General features: G+C 36.1%; 1 protein-coding gene across 1 annotated transcript in view; it reads right to left on the bottom strand.

Annotated features, from left to right (window-relative positions):
* The window catches only part of CPB1 (carboxypeptidase B1), a 68,916-nt gene that overhangs the window by 12,582 nt on the left and 32,498 nt on the right, over window positions 1-23,836 (bottom strand). The window contains exons 2-10 of the mRNA XM_055110595.2: window positions 19,496-19,736; window positions 19,313-19,388; window positions 12,756-12,880; window positions 6,576-6,675; window positions 6,386-6,487; window positions 5,439-5,540; window positions 2,773-2,883; window positions 2,594-2,684; window positions 1,739-1,941 (exon numbers count right to left, since the gene is read on the bottom strand). Coding sequence (XP_054966570.1) covers window positions 1,739-1,941; window positions 2,594-2,684; window positions 2,773-2,883; window positions 5,439-5,540; window positions 6,386-6,487; window positions 6,576-6,675; window positions 12,756-12,880; window positions 19,313-19,388; window positions 19,496-19,566 — 981 coding nt within the window. The 5' untranslated portion in view covers window positions 19,567-19,736. The remainder of the gene's footprint in view (window positions 1-1,738; window positions 1,942-2,593; window positions 2,685-2,772; window positions 2,884-5,438; window positions 5,541-6,385; window positions 6,488-6,575; window positions 6,676-12,755; window positions 12,881-19,312; window positions 19,389-19,495; window positions 19,737-23,836) is intronic.

Below are 23,836 nucleotides of genomic sequence, written 5' to 3'. Positions count from 1 at the left end.
TTTTTTTTTAAGAATGATTTGGAGACTTTTAGAGTAGCCCAGGTTCTGGTTGTTATTGTACACAACTAGTGGCAACAAAGCTGTCTCATCACTAAAAGGGCTTAAACTTATTCCTCCAATAAGAAAATGTATTGAACAAGAAAACTTTGGTAGCTCAGCTTCCAGGAACACTTTAAGCTTTATTCTTTAGTGTTAGTCTTTTAGTAGTTATGTCTAAAACTAGTTGATATTGAAGCAAACTGGATATATATATGTTATTGCTACCCTTAATATGTTTTGTAATTTTTATATTTTAATTAACTCATTAGTATGTAGTTATGACTTTGACTTTTTCTCTTCTGATATGGCACAACTTAAATATATTTACATGAGTTATAGAAACTACATATCCCCACCTCCTCTTTTCTGGTGGCCAGAAATTTTGGACAGAAATGAGAGCCAACCACACCCATCTCTGGGAGAGCAATACTGTGAGCACCCATTGGGAACACATACAGACCAAGCTTAAGTGAAAAACTGAAATGCTTAGCGGTGCTAATATATATATATATGTTTTATATATATATATGTTATATATATATACACACACACATATATGTGTATATATATATGTGTATATATATATTTTTTGGCCATGGATGGGGAAAAATGAAAAGCTTTTTGAAAAATTGTATTGTTTTTTAAAGAAAAGGGCCCATCCAACTATTAGCTATCAATTTTCTAGGAGACTGGGTTATTTTTCTGATTTGTTCTCAAAATATTTACGGCATTACATATTTTATTTGGTCTCTGAAAGACTGAATCTGAAAGTATAAAACAACAATTTTCAGTTTTAAAGTTACTAGGTCTTAAAATTTACGCATTTAGGTAAGCCAAATATCCATGTCATTGCCTAGGTGGAATACATTTTTTTTTTTTGGCGTAACTCAAATGCTTTAAATGTTATATTTGCCCTTTTAGTTTATTGGTGCCAATTTCTGGCAGCCAGATGTTTCATAAATTAAAGAAATATTGTTTGAAAGATTCAAACATGCTTATTTAAAAAATTATTCATTGACATGTGATATTTCTCAATGAGAAAACTCATTATTTAGCTGCTCAAGTGATTATGTCTTGATTGTTCAATAAGATTGCTAGCTTTTTTTGATGTCAGAGATTCTTACATTTCTTTGCTTTATTCCCTGTATGTGGTAAAGACTCATCCACATTATTTGTTCATTGATTGATTTACTTTTGAGTCTCACCCAATCAAAAAGTGAAATAAACAATTTTAGTATTTAATGACTAAACTTGATATCACCCAAATGTGACAAATTCCTAATGACATCAGCTGTGCTCTGCTATGCTCTGGATCTGTGTCAAATTCAGCTCAGGGCAGCTTGACAAAACTGACTGAAAAAAAAATATGTATGTGATCAAACAACTTTGTTGATTATCTCATATGCATCTGAAATCATCATGTAAGTCAGCATTGTGGTGAAGCCAGAGGAAATGGAACTATTGTCATTTTGAAGATTAGTCAATAAATCACACGTGGGGAACAATTTCCTGCGTGAAAATTGTATTTCTTTTAGCCACCTCCAGATTCCTTATAAATCTATAATAAGTTTTTCAATTCTACTACCAAAAAAATCAATAAAGGGACTTCCAGAAAGTGTTCTTATAATGATTTTTTTTCAGGATTAGAATTTTAAAAATCTCAACAGTAAAATGTCATACCTACTACTTTGCTACTTACCAACTCAGCATTGTTCTCACCGAGTTTGTAAGCATATGAGTAAGGGTAGATCATCATTTGGGAGTATGAGTGGATTGTCAGATATGCCTTGATGGAAGAGAGTTTGTTGCGGATGAAATCAGCCAGGGCCTTGGTCTCCTTTTCAGACTCTGCAGCAGGTCCACAGTAAGTTTCAGCACAGGGGTTTTGAGAGGCTCCAATTTCTGGAAAAACATATGTTGTTAATGGCAAGGATCACCTAGTGAAGTTCTTGTGAGGATGTTTTAAACTTTCAAATTAGGGAGTTGTTTTCGTAGGAGTCCTTATCAAGGAGTCCTTAAAGTTGTCCCTATTATGTATATATTATATAGTAAAATATCCATTTAATCACAGGATTAGGATGGTATGTTTTTAAGCTAACGTGGTAAGAAGTTGCATATGGAATCACCAATGTGTCTCTGTGTAGTATTACACAATGATATCAATATAGTGCAAGAAAATTAATAAGTAAGGGACAAACTAATATCCATGAAAAAATTATTACTATGATCATTCTTAATTGCATTACGATTTTATGTAAATAATTATTTATTTAATAGCTGTCTGCCCCTCTAGACTATACATTCCATGAGTAGTAGGATTATGTCTGGTTTGTTCAGCCTTATATTTTCAGCATCTAGCACAGCTGGGAACGCAACAGAGTTCTCAATATGTTTTGGTCAAATGAATTAAACTGTTTTTTTTTGGTGCTTTTAGAAGGTTAGAACTTTAAAATATAAAACTTGCTTTTCTTTATTTTAGATACTGTTGTGTTTTCGTATTTTTCCTCTTATGTTTTTCAACGGATACATGCAAAATGGCTAGCCAGATACTTACCACACCAACCAGCATCAAAATTTCTGTTGGGGTCTGTGCCAATGCAGCTAGATCCAGCATGGGTGGAGCGAGTCTTTCTCCATAATCGGCTCTGAAAGTGGACTACATAGTTAGGACAAATATAATAGAGAGGGGTTGGTTTTAGTTTCATCAGCCTCTCTCAGTATTGGTGCATATACCTTGGTCCAGGTGTAGATGTAGCCATCAATATTGAGCACAGGCAGGACATAAAAGTCTAACTTGTCGAGAAGCTCTGTCACTTGGATCTCATGTCCATAGGTACGAACAGCCTGTATGTGAATTATGAAGAGGAATTTCATGGAAAAAATGGAATTATGATGCTGTTAAAATTTACAAAGACTGTTGAATGTTAACTTTGGTAATAAAAGCAGCATTTCCTATTGAGGTGGACAATATTAATATTTAAAAAGCAATCAGCAAATTACTACCAATACTTGATATTTTTATTTATAATTTTTATTTCTAATTCTTCTCTGTTTCCAGGATATTTCTATTGCATCCTTCTTATTTTAACTTTTTACTTTAATGAGAAACTTATTTAATTAAAGACTTCTAAAGAACATATATACTCATTTCTTTTAAGATAACAACTACAGTAGCTTTTTACAAAGTTAGTAGGGTATAAGTGTAAGTAAGGTATAGAACTTACTAGTTCTAGTAAGTAAGAAGTGTCTGTGGATAGCTGTGCATGTTCCTAATAATGTCATTTAGAAATGTATTTCTTTTCTATAAAACCTCCTGTAGATGATCTCACTAGAGGGAATGTCCAATATAACAAGGTAATGAGAATGCCTCTCATAGTAAGCTCACACTCATGGATTTTGGGGAGGCTCTCACCAACAATCCAAGCTGCATAGTGATGGGAGTTTCCTTTGTTGTCTTTCTCAAGAAGGGACAATCCTGTTGTCCCTGTTAAATAATGTAGATACTTATCTATGAATGAGGGACATCATGCCCATTTAATACGTTCTCGTAGTCACAGTCCCCCTGCTCCACCATCATATTAAACTTAAATTCAACCCTTCCCTAGGCTTGCTTGAATAAACTTTAAAGTAGATTAGACTTCTATGTGTGAACAGTTTTTATATACTGTTTGTAATTATATATATAAATTAATTATAATATTACATGATAAAGCATGTGCTTTTTGGGTTGGAGGAGCTATGCAATCATGTTCTTTTAATGGTCTACAAATTGGAAAAATAGTAAAATTTAATTCTAACATCCAGTTATCCTCTTCTGAAAGGCAGATTGTGAGCTACATAGTGAAGCTAAGTGATGCCAATCTGATACATAATGTCTAGAAACCAAGACTACATAACAAATATGTACGGAAGTGCTTCACACAAAAATTATGTTGTATATAATAATATTATTATATATTTAAAGCACTTCAATGTTTTCAACTTTTAAATTTGAAATAATTTTAGACATACAGAAGAATTGCAAAAGTAGTTCCCATATACCCGTCATCCAGCTTCCTGAATGTTACCATCTTACATAACCATGGTATAATTATTAAAGTGAATAAATTAACATGGATACAATACTATAAACTAAACTGTAGACTTTATTCAGATTTCACAAGTTTATCCACTAATGTCCTTTTTCCATTCTAGGTTACAAACTAGGATCCTACATTGCCTTTATTTGTCACGTCTCCGTAGTCTTCTCTGATCTGTGACAGGTCTTCAGTCTTTTTGTGTTTTATGACTTTAACACTGTTGAAGAGTGCTGGTCAGTTTATTTTGCAGAATGTCCCTTACTTCGAGTTTGTCTAAATTATTTTTCAAAATTAAATTTTGTTTATGATTAAAGGGAGGTCATTTATTTTAAGGAAGAATATCACAAAGGTGATATGTCTTTTCACAGCATATCTGAAGCTACGTTATATTGATATGTCTTATTTATTATTGGTGATGTTAACCTTGATCACTTAGTTAAGGTAGTTCCTTCTGCTAGGTTTATCCACTCTAAGTTTTCCCTTTATAATTAATACTTTTTGTGAGGAGATAACTTTTAGACTCTGTAAATATCCTGTTTCTCCCTAAACTTTTACCCACTAATTTTACATCCATCTGTGGATTTGCCTGACATGATTATTGCTGTGATGTTCTAGTGATGATTTTATGTTTTGCTCATTCTTTGTACATATATTAGTTGTAATTCTTCTGCAAGAAGGAGTTGTTCTTTGCCTCTCTTTTATTTATTGCATCATCTATGCATATCAGTATAGACTCATGCATATTTTAAAACTTGTTTTTAAAAGGCCTTTACATTCATCTTATTATTAGAATGATAAGGAATGAAAAACAGTGTCATTTAGAGTAAGGACTACTATGCACTCTTTTCTTTTAATCTGAAGTGTACAATGATTATTAGCCAAGAGATAATGATCAGATTGGTTTAACCACAACCATTAGCTTTTACATGACCAATCACTATGCTAGTTGTTGAACTCTCTACCAAATGTGGGTGAGAAAGTTCGGATGAGTGAAATTCAAATAAATACAATTTTTTTTTTTTAAAGAGATGAGGTTCCACCGTGTTGCCCAGGCTGGTCTCCAATTCCTGGGCCCAAGCAATTCACCTGTTTTGGCCTCCCAAAGTGCTAGGATTATAGGCAGGAGCCACTGCACCTGGCCCATAAATAGAATTTTCTGCCTTATAAAGGTCTGTTGGTGGAAGTTGAAACTAATTTCCAAAATTGGGAACTTGTAATTGTGTATTTTTTTCTGTGTTATTATTCTCTCTAGGTTTTAAGGAATTAATTGAAAATTAAAACATACATTTCTCTTTGCCAAAAACCACTCTACACACTGACCTCTCTTACAAACCACTGGCAGAATGCAGGAGAAATCCACTCTCTGGCATGGAAACCACAGTCCATGAAAATGGCAGGCTTATTTTGTCCAGCTTTGCCAACCTATTGCAAACAAAAGGAAAAGGGAAACCATGATTCATCATAGGACATTCAGGGGTTAACCTCCACTACCCATCTGGGCTTGAGACTCAACAAGTGAAACCCGACAGCAGCAAGAGCTGGATCCCATGATTAAATTAAAATATAATACTAACACAGTATGTTCTCGCTTCTAGACTCACAATGTTTGAGCTGAAAGCTTATATGGCTGTTTATTATTTTTATTAAGCTTGACAAGCTCATATTTTCAGATGATGCTTGATTACCCTGCTTAATTGTACTCATGTGGAGGTTATTTTCAGCTGCTGTTATTAGGTGACATGACCAAGACAACTGGATGAGTAATTAGAAGTAATCATGATTGTCGCTAATCTTGTAAGAATTTTTACTACTCTCTCACTTATTCCGTCTTTTTATTTCCTTCATTAGAATTACATGACAAAAATGGTGTTAGAAAATGACAGAAACAAATTGTTGATGTGCTTTGTAATGTTGTCTGATAGACATGAAGTTTATGAACCTCTTTAAAAATGGATTTGCAAACCACAGCTGGGAAAGAAGAATTTCATCAAGGTAGATAATCATTTACGTTGCTTACAAGAATGTGGTTAAATTTATAGGTCTTCTCTTATTTTATTGCATTTTTCCTTTTGAATAAATCAAAATAATGATTTAAAAATCCACATATGATAAAAGAAGCTGGGGAATCTGGTTCCCTCGGGGATGTAGGCGGGAAAGAGTTATAACAATGTTTGGGATAAGCGTGTCTGTGAAACAGATGTTCATGTGTTAGAATTCATTGATTTAAAGCCCTCAGACATGGCAAGGTCATGGTTAAAAATGATTACCTTGAGGAGGTAAATAGCGCGTCCCTCAAATGTGGTTCCGATAACACTGCGAGAGATGAGGGCTGGATTCTCAGTGGCGACTTGTTGAGTCCAAGCCTCTATCTACCAAATGGAATCATTTGTAGATCAATGTGGCATTCTTGGTTCAATTCCCAAAGTAATATCTGTCTAAATCATGTGCACATCATACCGTTTCCCACTTGTTGTACTTCTCATAACTGTGTCCTGTTGCACGAACCCGGCTATCAAACTGAGCCTCCACCACATTTCTCAGGTTGTTTATCAGTACCCTGCAACGAACCAAAGTGGGTGTTCCTATGAACATAAGTGTATTTTTCCCCAGTGAACACACATAAAACCCCAGAGCCACTGCTTTAGTAGATGGCACATTGCACTCTCCATAAATTCTCATGTTGTCCTCTGGTTCTTCCTGATGACCTTCAGCTGCTCCAGAGAGATTCTGTTACTGACCATAAAGAGTGAGTAAGTCATTAAGAAGGATACTGGAGAATGCAAGCAAGGTAGGATCTTCCACAGCCCAAACCTCAGGTATTTGACTATCTGTGAACCTTAAACTTGGAAAATGGTTGCTCCTGGTACCTGGGACATTTTGGGTCAGGGCCTTGGGCTTCCACACAACACTATGTACTCAAAACCTATCTTTGGTCTTTCTTCCTCAGGACTTTTCTGAATTTAGAACTAAAAGTCTTGCGTTTCAGGAAGCTACTCAGTCCTGGGTAAATGGGAGGAGTTGTCACTTTGGACCTGTCTCTAGGTTCTGAGAAAAATATCTTGTCTGGAAATTCAGAAATATTAACAAGCTGAAGATTTACTTGGTAAAAGAAGAATGAGTTTAAAAAACTAGTTTCTATTTGCTTGTCTTTTGGGTGGGTTAAGTAATCTAATAATGGTTCTATAGCAAGGTAATATGAAAAGTGGTAACAGAAACCTTTGAGGCCTACTATTTAGAGAAATGAATTGTCCAGGTGATAGTTTCTATTATGAGGCCAGTCTGAAGGTGTGTGTGTGTGTGTGTTGTGTGTGTGTGTGACTTCACTTCCCTTTCTACTTTGAGTGAAAAGTATGCTTGGAAGAGAGAAAAGTTTATGATCATTAGTATCCTTGATCACAGTACGGTGAATATTACAGACAGAGGCCACTTTGCAGAAATTTCTATTATCCACAGTTAAACCTTGAAATGATTTTATCTGACATACAGAGAATTGCAGACACACATCAAAAGTCTGCTTCTCCTCTGGCTGCCCCAAGGACATTCTGATGAAGTATGTCAGGGACATCCTCTGAACCTTCCTCCTGGTCACTCCTTCAATTGGTGAACTTGGGTACGAACTTGTGTCTGTTTTTGGAAAGTGTAATAAATTAATACTAACTGGAATCTGTTTCCTAGCAAAAGACAAACACTTTCTTAAGGTCTTAACTATCTTAAGGTAGTATTTAAAAAGGAAAAAATGCAGATTTTAAAAGTTATTCCATGGAGAAATATTTTCTATTGAGCAGCTGCCAATGCTTTGTGAGTGTATTAGTTTTCTATGGCTCTTGTCAGTTGCCACAGACTTAGTGGCTTAAAACAACGTGAATTTTTTATTTTATAGTTCTGTAGGTTAGCATTCCAACACAAGTCTCACTGGGATAAAAATGAGGTGTGGCTAAAAAAGAGTTATCAACAGGGAAGCTCTATGGGAGAATCTAATTCCTTGCCCTTTCTAGTTCTGAGAGGTCGCCTGCATTCCTTGGCCATACCCTTTTTCTCCACCTTCAAGGCTTCAACAGGTGATAAAGTACTCACATCCAATCACTGTGACCTCTTCTCCCTCTCTCTTTCACTTTAAAGACTCATGATTATAGTGGACATATAGGACAATCCAGAATAATCTCCGTATTTTAACATCAGCTGATTAGGAACCTTAATTCCATCTATAACCTAAATTCCTTTTTGTGATAAACATGACATATTCACATGTTCTGGGGATTAGGATATAGAGTTTTTTGGGGACCATCAGTCTGTCTCTTATAGTTAGGAACAATGATTTTAGTCAGCACTATAATTATATTTACTATCCCAGTTGAATTGTTAAGGAATAGGGTGGAAGTAGAAGGAATCATGAATGAGGAATCAAAAGATCAAGGTCATAGTTTTGCCTAACTCATAAATTGGCTTTAGAAAAGTCATCTAATCCCTGGACCTTAATGTCATAAGTTTTAGAAGGGGGTCATTTGATTAGTAAATATTCAACATCCTTTTCAATTCTAAAATGCAGTGGCTTGATTCCAATCTATAAGCCTTAGTCATTTACATACATGTCTTCCAATTTTATGAAAAAAATAAAAATTTCCCAGTTACCACTGTCATAACTCAGGAAAACGTGGAGGAAAACTAAAAAATAGTTCAGGAAAATGATATTCAAGGATAACAAAAAACTAAAAACAGACTAACCAAACCAAAACAAAGCAAACCAAGTAAGACAAAAACCTGGAAACAAACAAAAAAATCAACCGACAGAAACTGCTAAGAGGACAATTATGTCTCGATATCATAATGTGAAAGAACAAATCTTACCTAATAAGGATGAGCTTCTCGGAACGAAAAAAAAAAAAAAAACCCAAGAGGACCAGAAAATGACACCCTCTTTCATTTCAAAGCTTCCAGAACATATTGCTATCCTCTTACCTGCACCCAACCCTTGAGTTGAAATTATTATTATTATTTTTGTTAATTTATTTATTTTTGAGACGGAGTCTCGCTCTGTCGCCCAGGCTGGAGTGCAGTGGTGCGATCTCGGCTCACTGCAACCTCCGCCTCCTGAGTTCACGCCATTCTCCTGCCTCAGCCTCCCGAGTAGCTGGGACTATAGGTGCCCGCCACCACGCCCGGCTAATTTTTTGTATTTTTAGTAGAGACGGGGTTTGACCGTGTTAGCTAGGATGGTCTCGATTTCCTGACCTCGTGATCCACCTGCCTAGGCCTCCCAAGGTGCTGGGATTATAGGTGTGAGCCACCGCGCCTGGCCGAGTTTAAATTATTTAGGAGGATCAGTGACTGTGTGGGGGCTGGCATTTTGTTTGGTACTAAGAGACATTCTGTTAGAGAAATTACTACGTTAAATATTAAACATTTTCATCAATATCCAGGACAAAGAAGCATAAAAAAACAGTTAGTTAAATTGAAGATGACACCCAAGAGTAAAAATATCCTCTAGTAACTTGCAAAAGAGCATCAGAGTGAGGTTGAAATGTGTTGCTGACTTCTGCTTGAAGGCGGGGGACTGACCTCAAATGATCCTTCCCAGCCCTGTGGTTATTTGATTTTATTAGATTTAGGACAAAGTACTACTTTAGCTATATTACAAAATATTATTACTAAATAATGAGCTTCCATTCTAGAAGATTAAAACAATGGCTTACAGCTCCAAAATAGAGAAGCATGTATAGTATTTTATACTTTTATATGCTCGTTTTATAGTGCCATCCAACTACTCTTTTTTTTTTTTTTTTTCTAACACACAAGCAAATTAGATAACTGGGACTCCCAAAAAAGCAAGGAACACAATGTCTGAGAAGTAAAGAAAGACATGACTCAGTTTTATCCCCCTTTCAGATTTCTGGAAAATAGAATATTTGATCAGTACCTGGACTTTGCGCCCACTGTTATTGAAGAACATTGCTATGTGCCTATTGCTGTCCTGGGACACCTTCCTGTACGCCTCTGAAATATGCAGAAAAATGCTGATATACGTGTGAGCAACAATCAGTCTCCCTGGATCAAGTAGGGCAAAGCAATCTTTCTACAGTCTGTAGCAAGGAATTCCATGGAGGGCAGGCCACCTAAAGGTTCTGTCAACTTAGCTTCATAACCATAAGTTGGAGATTTACACTATCTGATTCCTAGTCTTTCTGTTACTAAGAGTGAAACTTTGTCATTTAAAACTACAGTTATCTTTCCTTTTGCACACATTTTGATTTTTTCCTATGATAATTCAGGATCTGATTAAAGCTGCCAAATAATACAGGTCTTGGTGAAGAGGGTTGGAAACACTGAAAAAACCTGAAAAGTTATTTTGGTAGAACTTGTGTGCAGTGGATGGCTCTTGTTATATACAAACACTACTGCAAATTTTTGCCAGCAGGAAATCGTCTAAATACAAGTTAGTTACCATATGAGGTAATAATGGGATGCACAGGGACTGCTTGCAACCCCAGCAAGGATATTGCTGGTATGCTTCTCCAGGATTTCCAGGGACTTATTATTATTTAATATTTAGAAAATTATATGCTACAAATGTGCTAAGCAGCGAACAGCGAAGCAAAAATTAACAAGCTCTTAGCCCTCAGGGGATGTCCTATGTTCTAGATGAGACAACATTCATACACAATTCCCAAAAAGTTCACCACTAAAAAAGAAAGTGAATTTTCTATCTGATTATAAATAGAGATTGAAATTCTATCAGAAACCATTTTACTGTTTTGTGATAAGGGTAGAATTAAGACATCATTCAGGTAGCTAGGGTTAACCTATGGTCGCTGATCTTTGTTTTTCTTAAAGAATTACAAAGAAACTCATCTTTTTGAATGCTACTGAAGGCTCCAAGGACTAGAATTTTAGCTGTCCTTTTCAGTATAATAAAAAGAGCAAAATGTTATAGACATGAATCTTAATCACATTTTGAGACTTACCAGGTTATATCTTTGTTTTAAAAAGACAGTCAATTCTTAAGGTCACATTTTGACACTTCCTTCAGGCAGAAAGCACATAGCTAAGCTTTGTGAGGCATGATAATGGGGTTAAACATAGTAGTTACTGTTGACTCTTAAAAAAAAAAACATATAATCTCCTTCTTTGTACAACAGTAAACCATAGCAGCATTCTCAGCAATATAATACCAGTTGTAATTTATTTATATATATATTTTTATTTTTACAACAGCCCTTTGAGAGAGGCATTGTATCTTCATTTTATGGATAAGAAAGCTGAAGCTCAGAAAGGTTGAGCAAATTACCCACAATCACACAGCAATGTGCAAAGCCAGGATTAGAATCTAATCTGTTTTTTTCCCAAAGCCTTTACCTGTTGCACTATGCTACCCACTTCTCCTGATGGAGGTACAGATTTTATAGGTGACAATTCTGACATCTTCACTGGCACAGATACTATTCTTTTACATTTTTAAGATGTGAAAAACAAGAGAAATTTCTGTTAAAATTATATAGGCTACATTCTTCCAAAACATAACAAAGGCTTGAGCTTGTGATGGGGGATTGCTGGATAAACATTTGAATGTTCAGGACCGGAGCCCAAGACTTTGTCTTTGTTCCTCCCTAATCTGCCCCCTGGAGGAGGACCTCTGCTTAGAGACTTTATTTCCTCCTTCCCTCTTATGCAAGTGTCCTGGGTTAGCATGGTCTCTCCCACTTCTAAGCCTTAGCATATGGTCTGTTCTCTTCCTAAAGTATGGTTTTTCCTTGTCTTTGTCTGGCTAATCAACTCCTACTGATCTTTCAGTTCTCAGCTGAAGAATCATTTCCTAGGACAGCCCTCCCTGACCCCTAGACTTGCTCTATTCTTCTGAACTCCAGCACTTTACTCTTCTTTCCATCTATTAAATACTACTGCAATTCCTTATTTAAAGTCTGTTTTCCCCTAAAGGATGTGAGGCCATATCTGTCCTTATTGGAACTTGATACATGTAGACATTCAATATTGATTTGTTGGATCAGCAAATGGACAATTGCCTTTACTTAGGAAGACATTCTTGTCATGAAAGACCTAGATGAACGAAAGTGGTATTCAGTGAGGGAGACAGGATCAGCTTAGCCAACTACTCTAGTCCTTTCTTTGCGTCTTTCTCTCCATGCCTTCTCCTACCATTAGAGATAGTGGTGGGACTTTAGAGAAAAAAGGACAGAAGGGCCATTCAGACTGACTCTAGACTTATCCTTCTGCTAAAAAAAGCATAAATAGCCCTCATAACTCACAATAGGTCTCGCTGATCCCCTGGAAAGAAGAGCTGATAAGATTTCGGGTTAAAACTATGTCTAGCTGAGAATAGAGTATCCACTGGCTAGGCCTGTACTCTATACATTGCTTGTAAAATGGACCAAGTCAGATATCTGGCAGAAGACTTGGGGTTCAAGAATAAAAACCATTTTAATTAGAGCAATAACTAAACACAAAATCCATCAGAACTGAAGTCTTAAGACTTGGAATCCAGGGCCAGCTCTGCCGTTACCTATTTGTGGGGTCCTGGGGAAGGCATTGGTCTTGGTCTCATTTCTTCCTTCTCAGAGTTATTCAAAGGCTCAGATGAAAGCATGCATGGGAGAGAATTTGAATATTTATAAAACATAAACTTACTTGTATTGTAGTTCATTCTGCTTTAGAACATTCTCCACAGTGACAGTATCTTCTGCTTTAACACGGAAGTCAACTGTACTGTGAGATTTGATTTGTGTGACAGAATCTGGCTTCCAGAAGTCAATCTGAATAAAGGATAAGATAAACTATATTGGATACCTATAATTCAATGGATGAATGATAATCTGCGAGCACATTATTGCTCTACTGAATTGAGTTATTTTCAAAATCAAATCATCTATGAAATCTGTTGAAAATATTTCCTTTGAGTGAACAAGGGTTGGAACCAAACAGTTAGATGTTGATAAAAGTGTTTACAAATATATACATAACCTTGATTGATCATCAATGAACATGAAAAAACATAGAATCATTTCCCATAATGCTAGTTGGTTGTATTCTGTAACTGTTCTTTTCTATTTATTGATGTTCTGGATCACTAACTTGTTGGAATAGATGCTTTGTGGTAATGGATCTATGTGCCAGATGAATGATGAGTTAACTAGAATTACAAAATTTAATGGAGAAATATGAAGCTGTTTTACTTTTTAATGGACTTATTTTATGAGTTTATCTTGGAAGTCACAGTAATATGTGGAACCAGGAGGATCCCTGACCTGTGGCAGATATATCAGGAAGAAAAATGGTATCTTTTCACAATGGGTATATTGACACTGTGGCTGGAGACAAATTGATCTTGGGGATCCAGTCATGTACTGACATTTTCATTTATTCAGTTACTCATCAACTATTGTGAGAACCTACGATATGCTAGGCTCTGTGTCTGAGACTAGGAATACATTAGTGGGCAAATCAAACATGGCCTTTGTCTTTATGGGGGAGACATTAGAGAAGATGAAGCCCCAAACAGCTGTTTTTTTTTTTTTTTCATCAGTGGATGTGTGGTTTTAAGTATCACTTTTCAGTGGAAAAATATTAACTAAAACATACTGTGTCTTGTAGGTGTCTGTTTTTCTCTTCCTTGCTTGTGCTGAGTGGAAGCCTAGAAGTCTGAGGTCAGCCTGACATTGGGTCTTTCTTTGTCCCTGTGTCTCAGCCAATCTCTGTTCGGATGTTTGTGCACTGCTTTGGAGCTAGAGATATGTCTGATGGTGATATTTAGGACCACTGATTGGAAACTTGGAAGGGAGTTTGGGCAGTCTTAGAGGTTATGCAGCAGAAACTGACGAGGTAATACTGTAAGGCATCTCAGTTTCAGATACACTTGTGGGGCTCCCAGTAACCTATATTCTGTCCTGGTAAGCTTCAAACCACTGTAGAAATCTAGAGGTGGTGAGTCATGAATCAGGCCTATAAGGAATGTCAGGGCAGTGGGAGGCAGGGATACTGGTGTTCCAGAAGAAAAAAGCATGAGTGAGGTTGTCACAAAGGGATTGAAAGGATAGAGTATCAATGTTTGGATAAGGATTGGCTGTAGAAGGTGATCTAGTGAGTCAAGGATGAGAGGTTAAATGAAGTGAGGAAGTATAAAGACATGCTAAGATAAGGACAGAGAAAGCAAGGGGCTGGTGACAACTTCTAGTTAGCCAACATTGTGGAGAGAAGGGCAATTGAAGATAAGCACATTATAAGAGAAAGCATATTTTTGAAACTTAGCTCTGAATTTGTGTTCCTAATAAACACCTGTCATTCTATGGTGTGGTGGGAGAGAGAGGTATGTCTTTATTATAGACGACAAGGTTGAGAATTGGCAAAGCACATAAAGTCCTCCATGTATCTGTAGCTGACCAGACAGTGTCCCGCTGGCACATAATTGCTGGGACCTTTTAGTGTGCTCAGTGTACTCCCCTTGCTAAGATCTGCCTCTCTGTACCTGAGGGCTCTTTCCTGTAGAACTGGGAAAAGCCAAGTTATCAGTTCTAGGTAGACAGGAGGTACCAAGGAAATTATTCTTTGTGGTTCAACCAATAATCCTGAAAAGCAAATGTTGAATTACTCCAACTCCTTCACCTCTCAGGTGGGATAATTCTGAAGTGTATTGTTTGCACACATTCCTAGAGTTTCCCTGTGGGTTTACCACCAGTTGTCCTCTGTGATAGCTGGCTTAACACTGTTTCCTTTGTTGGCTGCCTTTACTTCTATTTAGCACTCCCCACTTCTTCACCAGGGCTCCCTGCACTTCCCAGATAAGATTCTTTCCCTTGAATCTTTGTCTCAGGGTCTGCTTTGGAAGAGCCTGTATTAAGATGCTAGCTTTCCACTCAAAGCATCAAATGCTTGCATGATGTTCTTGGTGGTGGTTCTAGCAGAACCTTGTGTATATCTAGTGCCACTTCAGAACAGCTTAATTGCTTATAAATGGTTTTCTTTCTAATATTAAACTGAAAATTGTCATCTGTATCCTCCTAAGCTCTTACCCATTGGTCCTAGCTCTGCCAAATATTAGAAGAGTATATCTATGTAGAGAAAGTGTTACTTTTAAGATTTCAGTGTGAGAATTATGGATTCTTTAAGATGGGGCAAATAAATCTCATAAATATGTTTGAGAGAAACTTACAGAACTAACCTGAGGTTGCTTAAAAATTTCAGTTTGACATGGAGAAAACCAGTTAGCAAACCTGTCAACATACAACACTCTGGAGTGTTGCATGTGTGACACAGACCCACTATACTGGAGTTAGTCTCTGATACTTCCTAGTAGAAACATGGCTGGAAATCAGGAGCAATGCTATAGCCTCACAGCTGTTTACCAATGCACCAAATATGAATATAGGTAATAAAGTCAAAGTAATAACATAAGGTGATAAATATAAATTTCAGAAATTACCAGGACCTTGTGAATGAGATGTATGTCTGAAATATAAACATGGAGTGAAATATAGGATGTAGATGTAGGGAATTAAACTATACATTATGAAGTTAGAAAACTGAAGTTATAAAATTATAAATGTGACAAAGAACCATATAGAACATTTATTGGATGATCAAGAGATATCTTTAAATGATAGCATTATAAGAATATCAATTTAATCAGCCGGCTGCCTAACAACTAAAGAATCCTTCCTAAAATATCTCAGAAAACTAGCCTAAAAGCAAGATAAAGTAGCATGCCAACCTGAAATTTTTCCAGGAATAAGATTGGCCAATAAAAAAATAAATATTGGTGTTGGGGATCTTTTTTTCTTCAAAAATTTGCATGAATTTGTTTCTTCACATTACATTTGGCTATAAGTCAAACATCTGATAGACTTTTCATTTATCTTGGTGAAATTTTCCTTTTTTGTTGGAAAAGAAAACAACTTCTACTCAAGGCCCAATTCCAGACAGCAGTGAGGAACTTACTGGTACAGTAGGGATGATAAGAACATTGGAAGACAGTAACCATGTTACTCCAGGCATAGAGAAAAATGCACCTTAAATTTGAGAAACACAGACTTCAAGACAGTCCAGAGAAAAGTGAATAGGTTTTATGGTGAATGCCTTCAATAAAGGAACAAGCACAACCCTGATTGTGAGGAGATAAAATAAAATCCTTAATATTCAATTATAGATGACAAAAGAAGGGCTGCTGGAGTACAGTGTGGTCACGGATCTGCCCAATATATTCAGCATTTAAAAGGACATGTTCAAAAGCTGAGAGGAAGGACACATGGCCAAGGATGAATACAAAGACTGGATGCCCTTGTAATGATCTTATCAGGAAGGCTACAGCCCAGAATATGCTGTTGCTGTAACTGCTAAGGAGAATGAAAATCTCATTTCAATCATGTTGAAAATAAAAGAATAAAGAAGAAATATGTGTCCCACTGCTTGGAGCTAAAGCATGATGTTTGCAGCCAGAGGAAAGAAAGAAGCCCTATTTAACTGTTTTTTGGCTTCTGTCTTTTCCAAGAGAGAGAGTTACACTATTCCTTGTTTATTCTATTACTACTGAGAGATGAAATTACCACAAGGATAAGTAAAGATTTTTTCATGTTATGATTTGAACAGAAATACCTTCTTTGGAAAGAGAACATTGAGGCCCAAGGTAGATGAGGACATAGGTGATTGATTATACTAGCCATATAAATTGTATTCAAAATCCCAGACCTAATGATAGTAATAACAGCAAACACATATAATTCTTACTATTTAAGTTCTTTCTAAGTGCTTTACCTATATTAATTCATTTACATCTCACAACAATCTCCTATGTAAATAGTATTATCATCTTCATTTTACAAATGAGGAAGTTGAGATCCAGAGAGGTGTCCAAGTTTGACTAACAAGTAGTAAGGCTAGGAATTGAACCCAGGCAGTCTAAGTCCAGACTCTCTGCTCTTGACCACTATGAAATGCTCAATTTTAGATAACTAAAAAAATACTGCAGATGTGATTGCAGAACTTTCTCAGCAATCTTGGAAGAATCAGAGCTTGAAGGGCTCACTGGCGAGTAGAGGGGGCAAGTTTTAGATTTTATAAACAAGAAAATAGGTGAAGCCCAGAAGCAGGAGCTGCTGGGGCCTGGCATGGATTCTGGCAAAGCTGCAGAGTGAACTGGAAGCAGATGGATTGTGAATGCTGAGGAAAGGAAGCTGTGGTCTCTGGGAGCCAGTATGGTTTAAAGGAAGAATAAGTCAGGCCCAATTAACCACCTTAGTTTTGGATGAGAGCACTAACCTGGTAGAATGTTGAATCTTGATCTTAGTAAAGCATTTGATGAAGTCTCTGCATTGATATCTTTCTTTATAAACCAGAAAGCACCAGGCAGAGTTACCCCTAGGTAACACCCCCCTAGCTTGGGTAGTTGAGTAAACTTATGCAAGCAGAATAGGTTAATGAATCTCTTCAGTGCTTAACACTATGTCTGGCACATTGGAGATTCATGATAAATATGTACTGAATGAGTGAAACGTAAAGAAGGCCTCTAATTCTGTGACTCCTGACCTTCTTAATGTTTTCCTTTATCAGCGACAAGGATAAAAGTCAAAAAGACATGATTATCAAACTTGTTGGAGAGACAAAGTTAGGGGGAAGAATTATTGCCCTGGATGACTGAGTTAGTTTTCTAAAAGATCTCAACATGCTGAAAACAGGCTGTCAAGATAAATCTTAAAAGTGTAAATCTAAAATCCTACATTTAGGTGAAAAAAGTCAATTAGGTAAGCACAAAAGGAGGGATATCCTGTTTGAGGGTGATTCATGTGAGGAAAAAAAATTACCTAATGGTTTTGATTGAACACAGGTTAATATAAGCTCATAGTGTTCTATGACTGTTTAAGATGCTAAAAAGAATCTTAGGCACCATTAATAAATGCCTGCTTTACAAATGAAGGCAAGCAATGGCCCTGTAGTATACATTAATCAGAGCACACCTGGAGGTCCATAGTCAATTCTGGTAACTACATTTAAAAAAAGAAATATAGACAGAAAGACTGAGCTGTATCTAGATGTGAGCAGAATGATCAAGAGTCTGTAAACCAGTGCTAAGAAAAATTACGGAAAGCTTGAAAAAGATAAATCTTAGAGGTAACATAATATTTGGCTCAGCTAAGCCCAACAGGTCAAAGTTAGAGAAGGAAGCTTTCAGCTCAGAATAAGGAAGAAAACCGTTGGAATGATTTGTAAGGCAAGTGGGCTATTCCAAAAAGTAGTATACAAACTATTCCTGGAAGTACTCAAACAGGTTTTACCAGGAGTAGTAACTGGGGATGCTGTTTCCCAGAAGGAAATTCCAGATTTGAGTGGATTGCTGGAATAGATGAGTTTATATTTCTTTCAATTCTGAACTTCTGAGCCTGTGATTATGACACTCTCCACCTTCTTCTTCCTTCCTCTATGCCTTAAAAGCTACAAAATGACTATACATGTGTATGTATGTATATGTGTGTGTGTGTGTGTGTGTGTATAAGCTAGCAGATTATTTTAGTTTATATATTTATGAAGAAACGGCATTGGCCCAAGTGGAACTACTGTATTTGTGGTCAGCAATAGCTTCCTGCCACATTGTATACGCAGTTTAAAATGTCAGTTCTCACCTCATATATAGTGGATTAAAAAATTAGCACAGAGATGTCAGTTTTTTGAAAGCAAAAGAAAAGTATGAAAATCACTCATGGCTTTTTACCCTCTTTTTCCCCCTCATGTCATATCATTAAGGGGACCTGAATCAAGGTCATGAAAACCCAAGCTGTTTGATTTGGAATGAAAGAAAATCAAAGAGGACAGATGATACATGGGATGTGGAAATGAATTTGAAGTTGGACAAAAGCCCAGTTTTTCAGTAATATCCAAGTTGATCATTTTTCTCTTTTGCCTTAGAAAGAAAGTGACTGCACATTAGATGTTCTGTGACCTTCGTGACAGTTCCAACTCATCCAGTTGTCACACTGTCAGCTCTTTTAAAAGTTACCATGGATTTATAATACTACAAGGCTTATGGCAATCTAATTTAGGCAGAAAAAGAAGACATTATGGCACTAAATGTTTTCCAAGTTTTTATTTCTTGCTACCAAAAGTGCTATAGTTAATATTTCATGTTTTTTTTCCATTGTTGGAATCACAGTGCAATCTAAGATTTTAAATTAGATGTGAAGTAAATCAAAATTGTTACTTACCTGGGTCGTGCTGGCCAACTCGCGGATTATGTTAATGTGATTTTCATCTTCAACGTTAACACGGAACACCTTCTCGCTGAATAGTGAGATAATAGAAGCACAGAAAATTGGAAATGAGTAATGTGTCCAAATTTGGGGGCTAGCAAGGAAGAAGGACTTGCTCCTTAAAGATGGCTTACTTACCCTTCAAAGTGCTCACCACCATGATGAGCAGATGCCAGGGCCACATTCACCAGAACCAAGAGCGCCAACATTGTGTCTGACCAGGTCTAGTGGGTAGGTCTCATCTGCTTTTATAATCCTGAGTGTTCTTTGCTTTCTTCTCCTGATTGCAAACAGGAACTATCATATCTTGATTAATAGTTTTCCTGGCATTGTTGCCTTGGTAGCTGTGTAAAGTCTGAGAGGGTATCTCTCTCAACACCTGTGGAAATAGAGTAAACACCCTCAAATTCAACTTATTTAATTTGGATCGGAACTTGAATAGTCTGAGAGTAAATTAGATTTAAATAAAATCTATTTTGTATTTTTTTCTGTTTTGAATTGAGAATTACATACAATAAATTCTACAGATTTTAGTGTAAAGTTTGATGAGTTTTGACAAATGTGTAAACCCATGTAATAAACATCCCAAACAAGATATAGAACATTTTCATCACCCTAACAAGTTCCCTTGAGCACTTTTCCAGTCTATTTCTGTACTCCTCTCAAGCAAATGTTACTCTGATTTCTGGCTTTATACATTAATTTTGCCTGTATTAAACTTAATGTAAATGAGATTATACAATATATATTCCTTTGTTTCTGGCTTCTTTCATTCAAGATAATGTTTTTGAGATTTATCAGTATTTTTATTTGTATTACCATTATTACTATTGATATTATTTTTGAGACAGAATCTCGCTTTGTCACTCAGGTGGGAGTACAGTAGCGTGTGATCTCAGCTCACTGCAACCTCTGCCTCCTGGGTTCAAGTGATTCTTGTGCCTCAGACTCCTGGGTAGCTGGGATTACTGAAATGCACCACCATGCTTGGCTAATTTTTGTATTTTTAGTAGAGGTGCAGTTTCGCTGTGTTGGCCAGGCTGGCCTTGAACTCCTGGCATCAAGCGATCTGCCTGCCTTGGCCTCCCAGAGTACTGGGATTACAGGCATGAGCCACTGTGCTTGGCTTTGTTGGTATTATTGGTTTATTCCTTTTTATTAATAAGTGATATTCCATTGTATGGATATGTCATAATTTGTTTAGCTATTTACTGTTGATATATATTTATATTGTTTCCAATTTTCTGTTATTGTTAATAAGGCTGCAATAAACATTTTTGTACAAGTTCTTTTCTTGGCATATGTTTTCATTTAAGGGGGTGGACATGTGAGTGGAATTGTTAAGTAATAGTGTAAATCTAGGTTTAACACAATAAGATTCTGCTAAACAATTTTTCCATAGTGGTTTGTACCATTTTAAGCTTCCATCAGTATCTAGTGGCTTTGTGTTCTCTCCAACACCTTGTTATTTTTAGTATTTAATTTTGGTGTTTCTAATGAGTATAAAGTGGTATCTAATTCTAATTTTAATTTTAACTTGTATTTCCCTGATGATTAGTAGTGGTGAACATCTTTTCATGTGTTTATTGATCATTTGTAAATCTTCTTTTGTGAAGCATCTATTGAAGTCTTTTGCCTTTTTAAAGAAATTGGTTGTCTTTTAATTCTTGTGTTGTAGCCGTTCTTTATATAGTATGGATACAAGTCCTGTGTTAGAAATATATGTTCCAAATATTTTTCCCAGTATGTGGCTTGCATTTTTGTTTTCTCAATGTTATGTTTTGATGAACAGATGTTTTTAATTTTGATAAAGTTTGTTTACCAACATTTTTCTTTTATAATTAGTGTCTTTACATTTTTTCAAAGGAATTTTTCCTATCTCAAGGTCTCAAACACATTCACTTATTTTTTTTCTTATAAGAGATTTGTAGTTTGGGGTCTTTATGTAAGATATGAGTTTTTAGTGTAAGATATGAATCATTCATTTTTAAAATATGGATATTCAGTAGATCCACTATTATTTGTTGAAAAGGCTTTTCTCACATGTTCTAGCACTTTCTCTATGGATCTCAATGTATGGTAATGGCTCTTTAACCTTTAAGAAAATTTGTTTATCATGAGAAACAAGGAGACAAACCAAAATGAGGGACATTCTTCACAAAAACTGACTTTTACCCTCTAGAAATGTCAATATTATGAAGGATAAAGGCTGAAGTATTAGTCCAGATTAAAGAAGACTAAAGAGACATCCTAGATTGGATCCTAAGTCATACACACACACAAAATGCACTAAACACCACGTTAGCCCTGGGAGGCATTAAGGGCGGCCCCAACTCACTGGCCAGGGTTGTCATGGATGGTAGAATTACCTTAGACTTCCTCCTTGCAGGCCATGGTAGATTCTGTGCAATAGTTAATATTGTTAACAATAGTTAACCATCACTGTCTGCCTTAGACAGACAGGCAGCTTTTTCCTTAAGTTTCAGTATTGACTGTTCCACTTCACCTGAGGCAATAATTTGCACACAACAAAATTTTTTTAAAAGTTAAAGAGCCATTACCATAATTTGAGATCCATAGAGAAAGTGCTAGAGCAAGTGAGAGCTGGTCAGGCACTAGATGACTCCATGCCTCACTGAGGAAAAATAACCAAACATAGGCAAAGGAAATCCTCAGAAGCCAAGAGACAAAATGTCATCATATGCATTCTTTGTGCAAATTTGCCAGGAGGAGCACACAGATGCTTCAGTCTATTTCTCAGAGTTTTCTAAGAAGCACTCGGAGAAGTGGAAGACCCTCTCTGCTAAAGAGAAAGGAAAATTTCAATACATGGCAATGGCAGACAGGGCCTGTTGTGAAAAGGAAATGAAAACCTATATCCTTCCTAAGAGGGGGAAAAAAAGTTCAAGGATCCTAATGTGCCCAAGAGGCCACTTTCAGCCTTTTTCCTGATTTTGCCCCCAAATCAAAGCAGAACATCTCGGCCTATCCATCAGTGATGTTGTAAAGAAACTGGGAGAGATAGGAAATAACACTGCTGCAGATGACAAGCAGACTTACGAAAAGGAGGCCGTGAAGCTGAAAGAATAATATGAAAAGGATATTGTTGCACTCTGGGCTAAGGAAAGCCTGATGTAGCAAAAAAAGGAGTCATTAAGTCTGAAAAAAGCAAGAAAAAGAAGGAAGAGGAAGATGAAGAAGATGAAAAGGATGAGGAGGAGAAAGATGAACAATTGAAGATGAAAAAGATAATGATAAATAAGTTGGCTCTAGTACAAGTTGTTCCCCTAGTCTATAAAGCATTTAAATCCCCTGTAAACCCTCACTCCTTTTAAAGAAAAAATTGAAAGGTAAGGCTGCCTAAGATAAGTTTTTAAACTGTATACTATCTTTTTCTGTATGGTTAACACACTACTAAATGTATCTTCTGATTGTCCTGTCCTGGTGGTATTTTCGATAGACACTAACATTGCCTGCTACAGTACTGGGGTTGTAAATGGGTGTGGAAATTTAAAGTAGGTTCTTGTCAGTGCACAGCCCAAATTAGTTGTATATGAGGATGGTAGTTTTTTCATCTTCAGTTGTCTCTGATGCAGTTTATATAAAATAATTGTTGTTCAGTTAACTGAATACCACACTGTAATTGCAAAAAAAAAAAAAGTTACAGCTGTTTTGTTGATGTTCTGAATGCTTCGATGAAAATGTTTTTATTAAACAAATTAAAGCCCAATTATATAACCTTCTGGATATAAAAGATATAAATGGTCTATATATTGATACTCTATCAACACAACTGATTAAAAAGTTGAAAATTTAGGCAATTCATTGACTTTGACAAGTCTGCTTCTTTTGTGGGTGTTAATTATTTCCTTTTCTATATAGTCTCATAGTGTTTTGCTTTTATTTCTTCATATCGTTTCTTTATTTTTGTATTCTAGTTGAATATTTGTGAAGCCTTCTCCTTTCCCTGAGATTACAAGCTCCTTGAGATATCAAACTGTCTCATTCATTTTAATTTGTTTTTTAGCAAGTGCAAGGTACTTTGTTGAGTGGAAGGATATAGAAATAATGACAATCTGACATTTTCACAAGAAAGTCAAATTATTTTGGCATTGTTCAATAATAACATTATAGCGAGAATAATATTAAGACAAATATTGCTTTCCTAGGAAGGTCAAATTTTATTCTTCCCTTAGGTTAATAGCAAACATACCTTCCAGAATTCCCTTTTGGTTATGAAAATTTACATAAATAAAAATTATAAACTTATCTGAAGTCATAAAATCATCTTACCCTGACCCATGTGTATATTCTTAGAATTGACCGTTTCCTTTTAGTGTCTTAGAATCTTCTGTATTTTCAGAATTAATGATCGAGTGGTGTACATATAAAATGTTTTTTCCCGAGATCAGTTGACTAGGTGCATTCAGGGTGGTGTGGTCATAGACACATGGGATGTCTTTTTTATACTATGCTTTG

This window comes from Pan paniscus, chromosome 2 (assembly GCF_029289425.2).
Source record: "Pan paniscus chromosome 2, NHGRI_mPanPan1-v2.0_pri, whole genome shotgun sequence".
NCBI lineage: Eukaryota > Metazoa > Chordata > Mammalia > Primates > Hominidae > Pan > Pan paniscus.
This window is presented reverse-complemented; position numbering and strand designations above follow the sequence as displayed.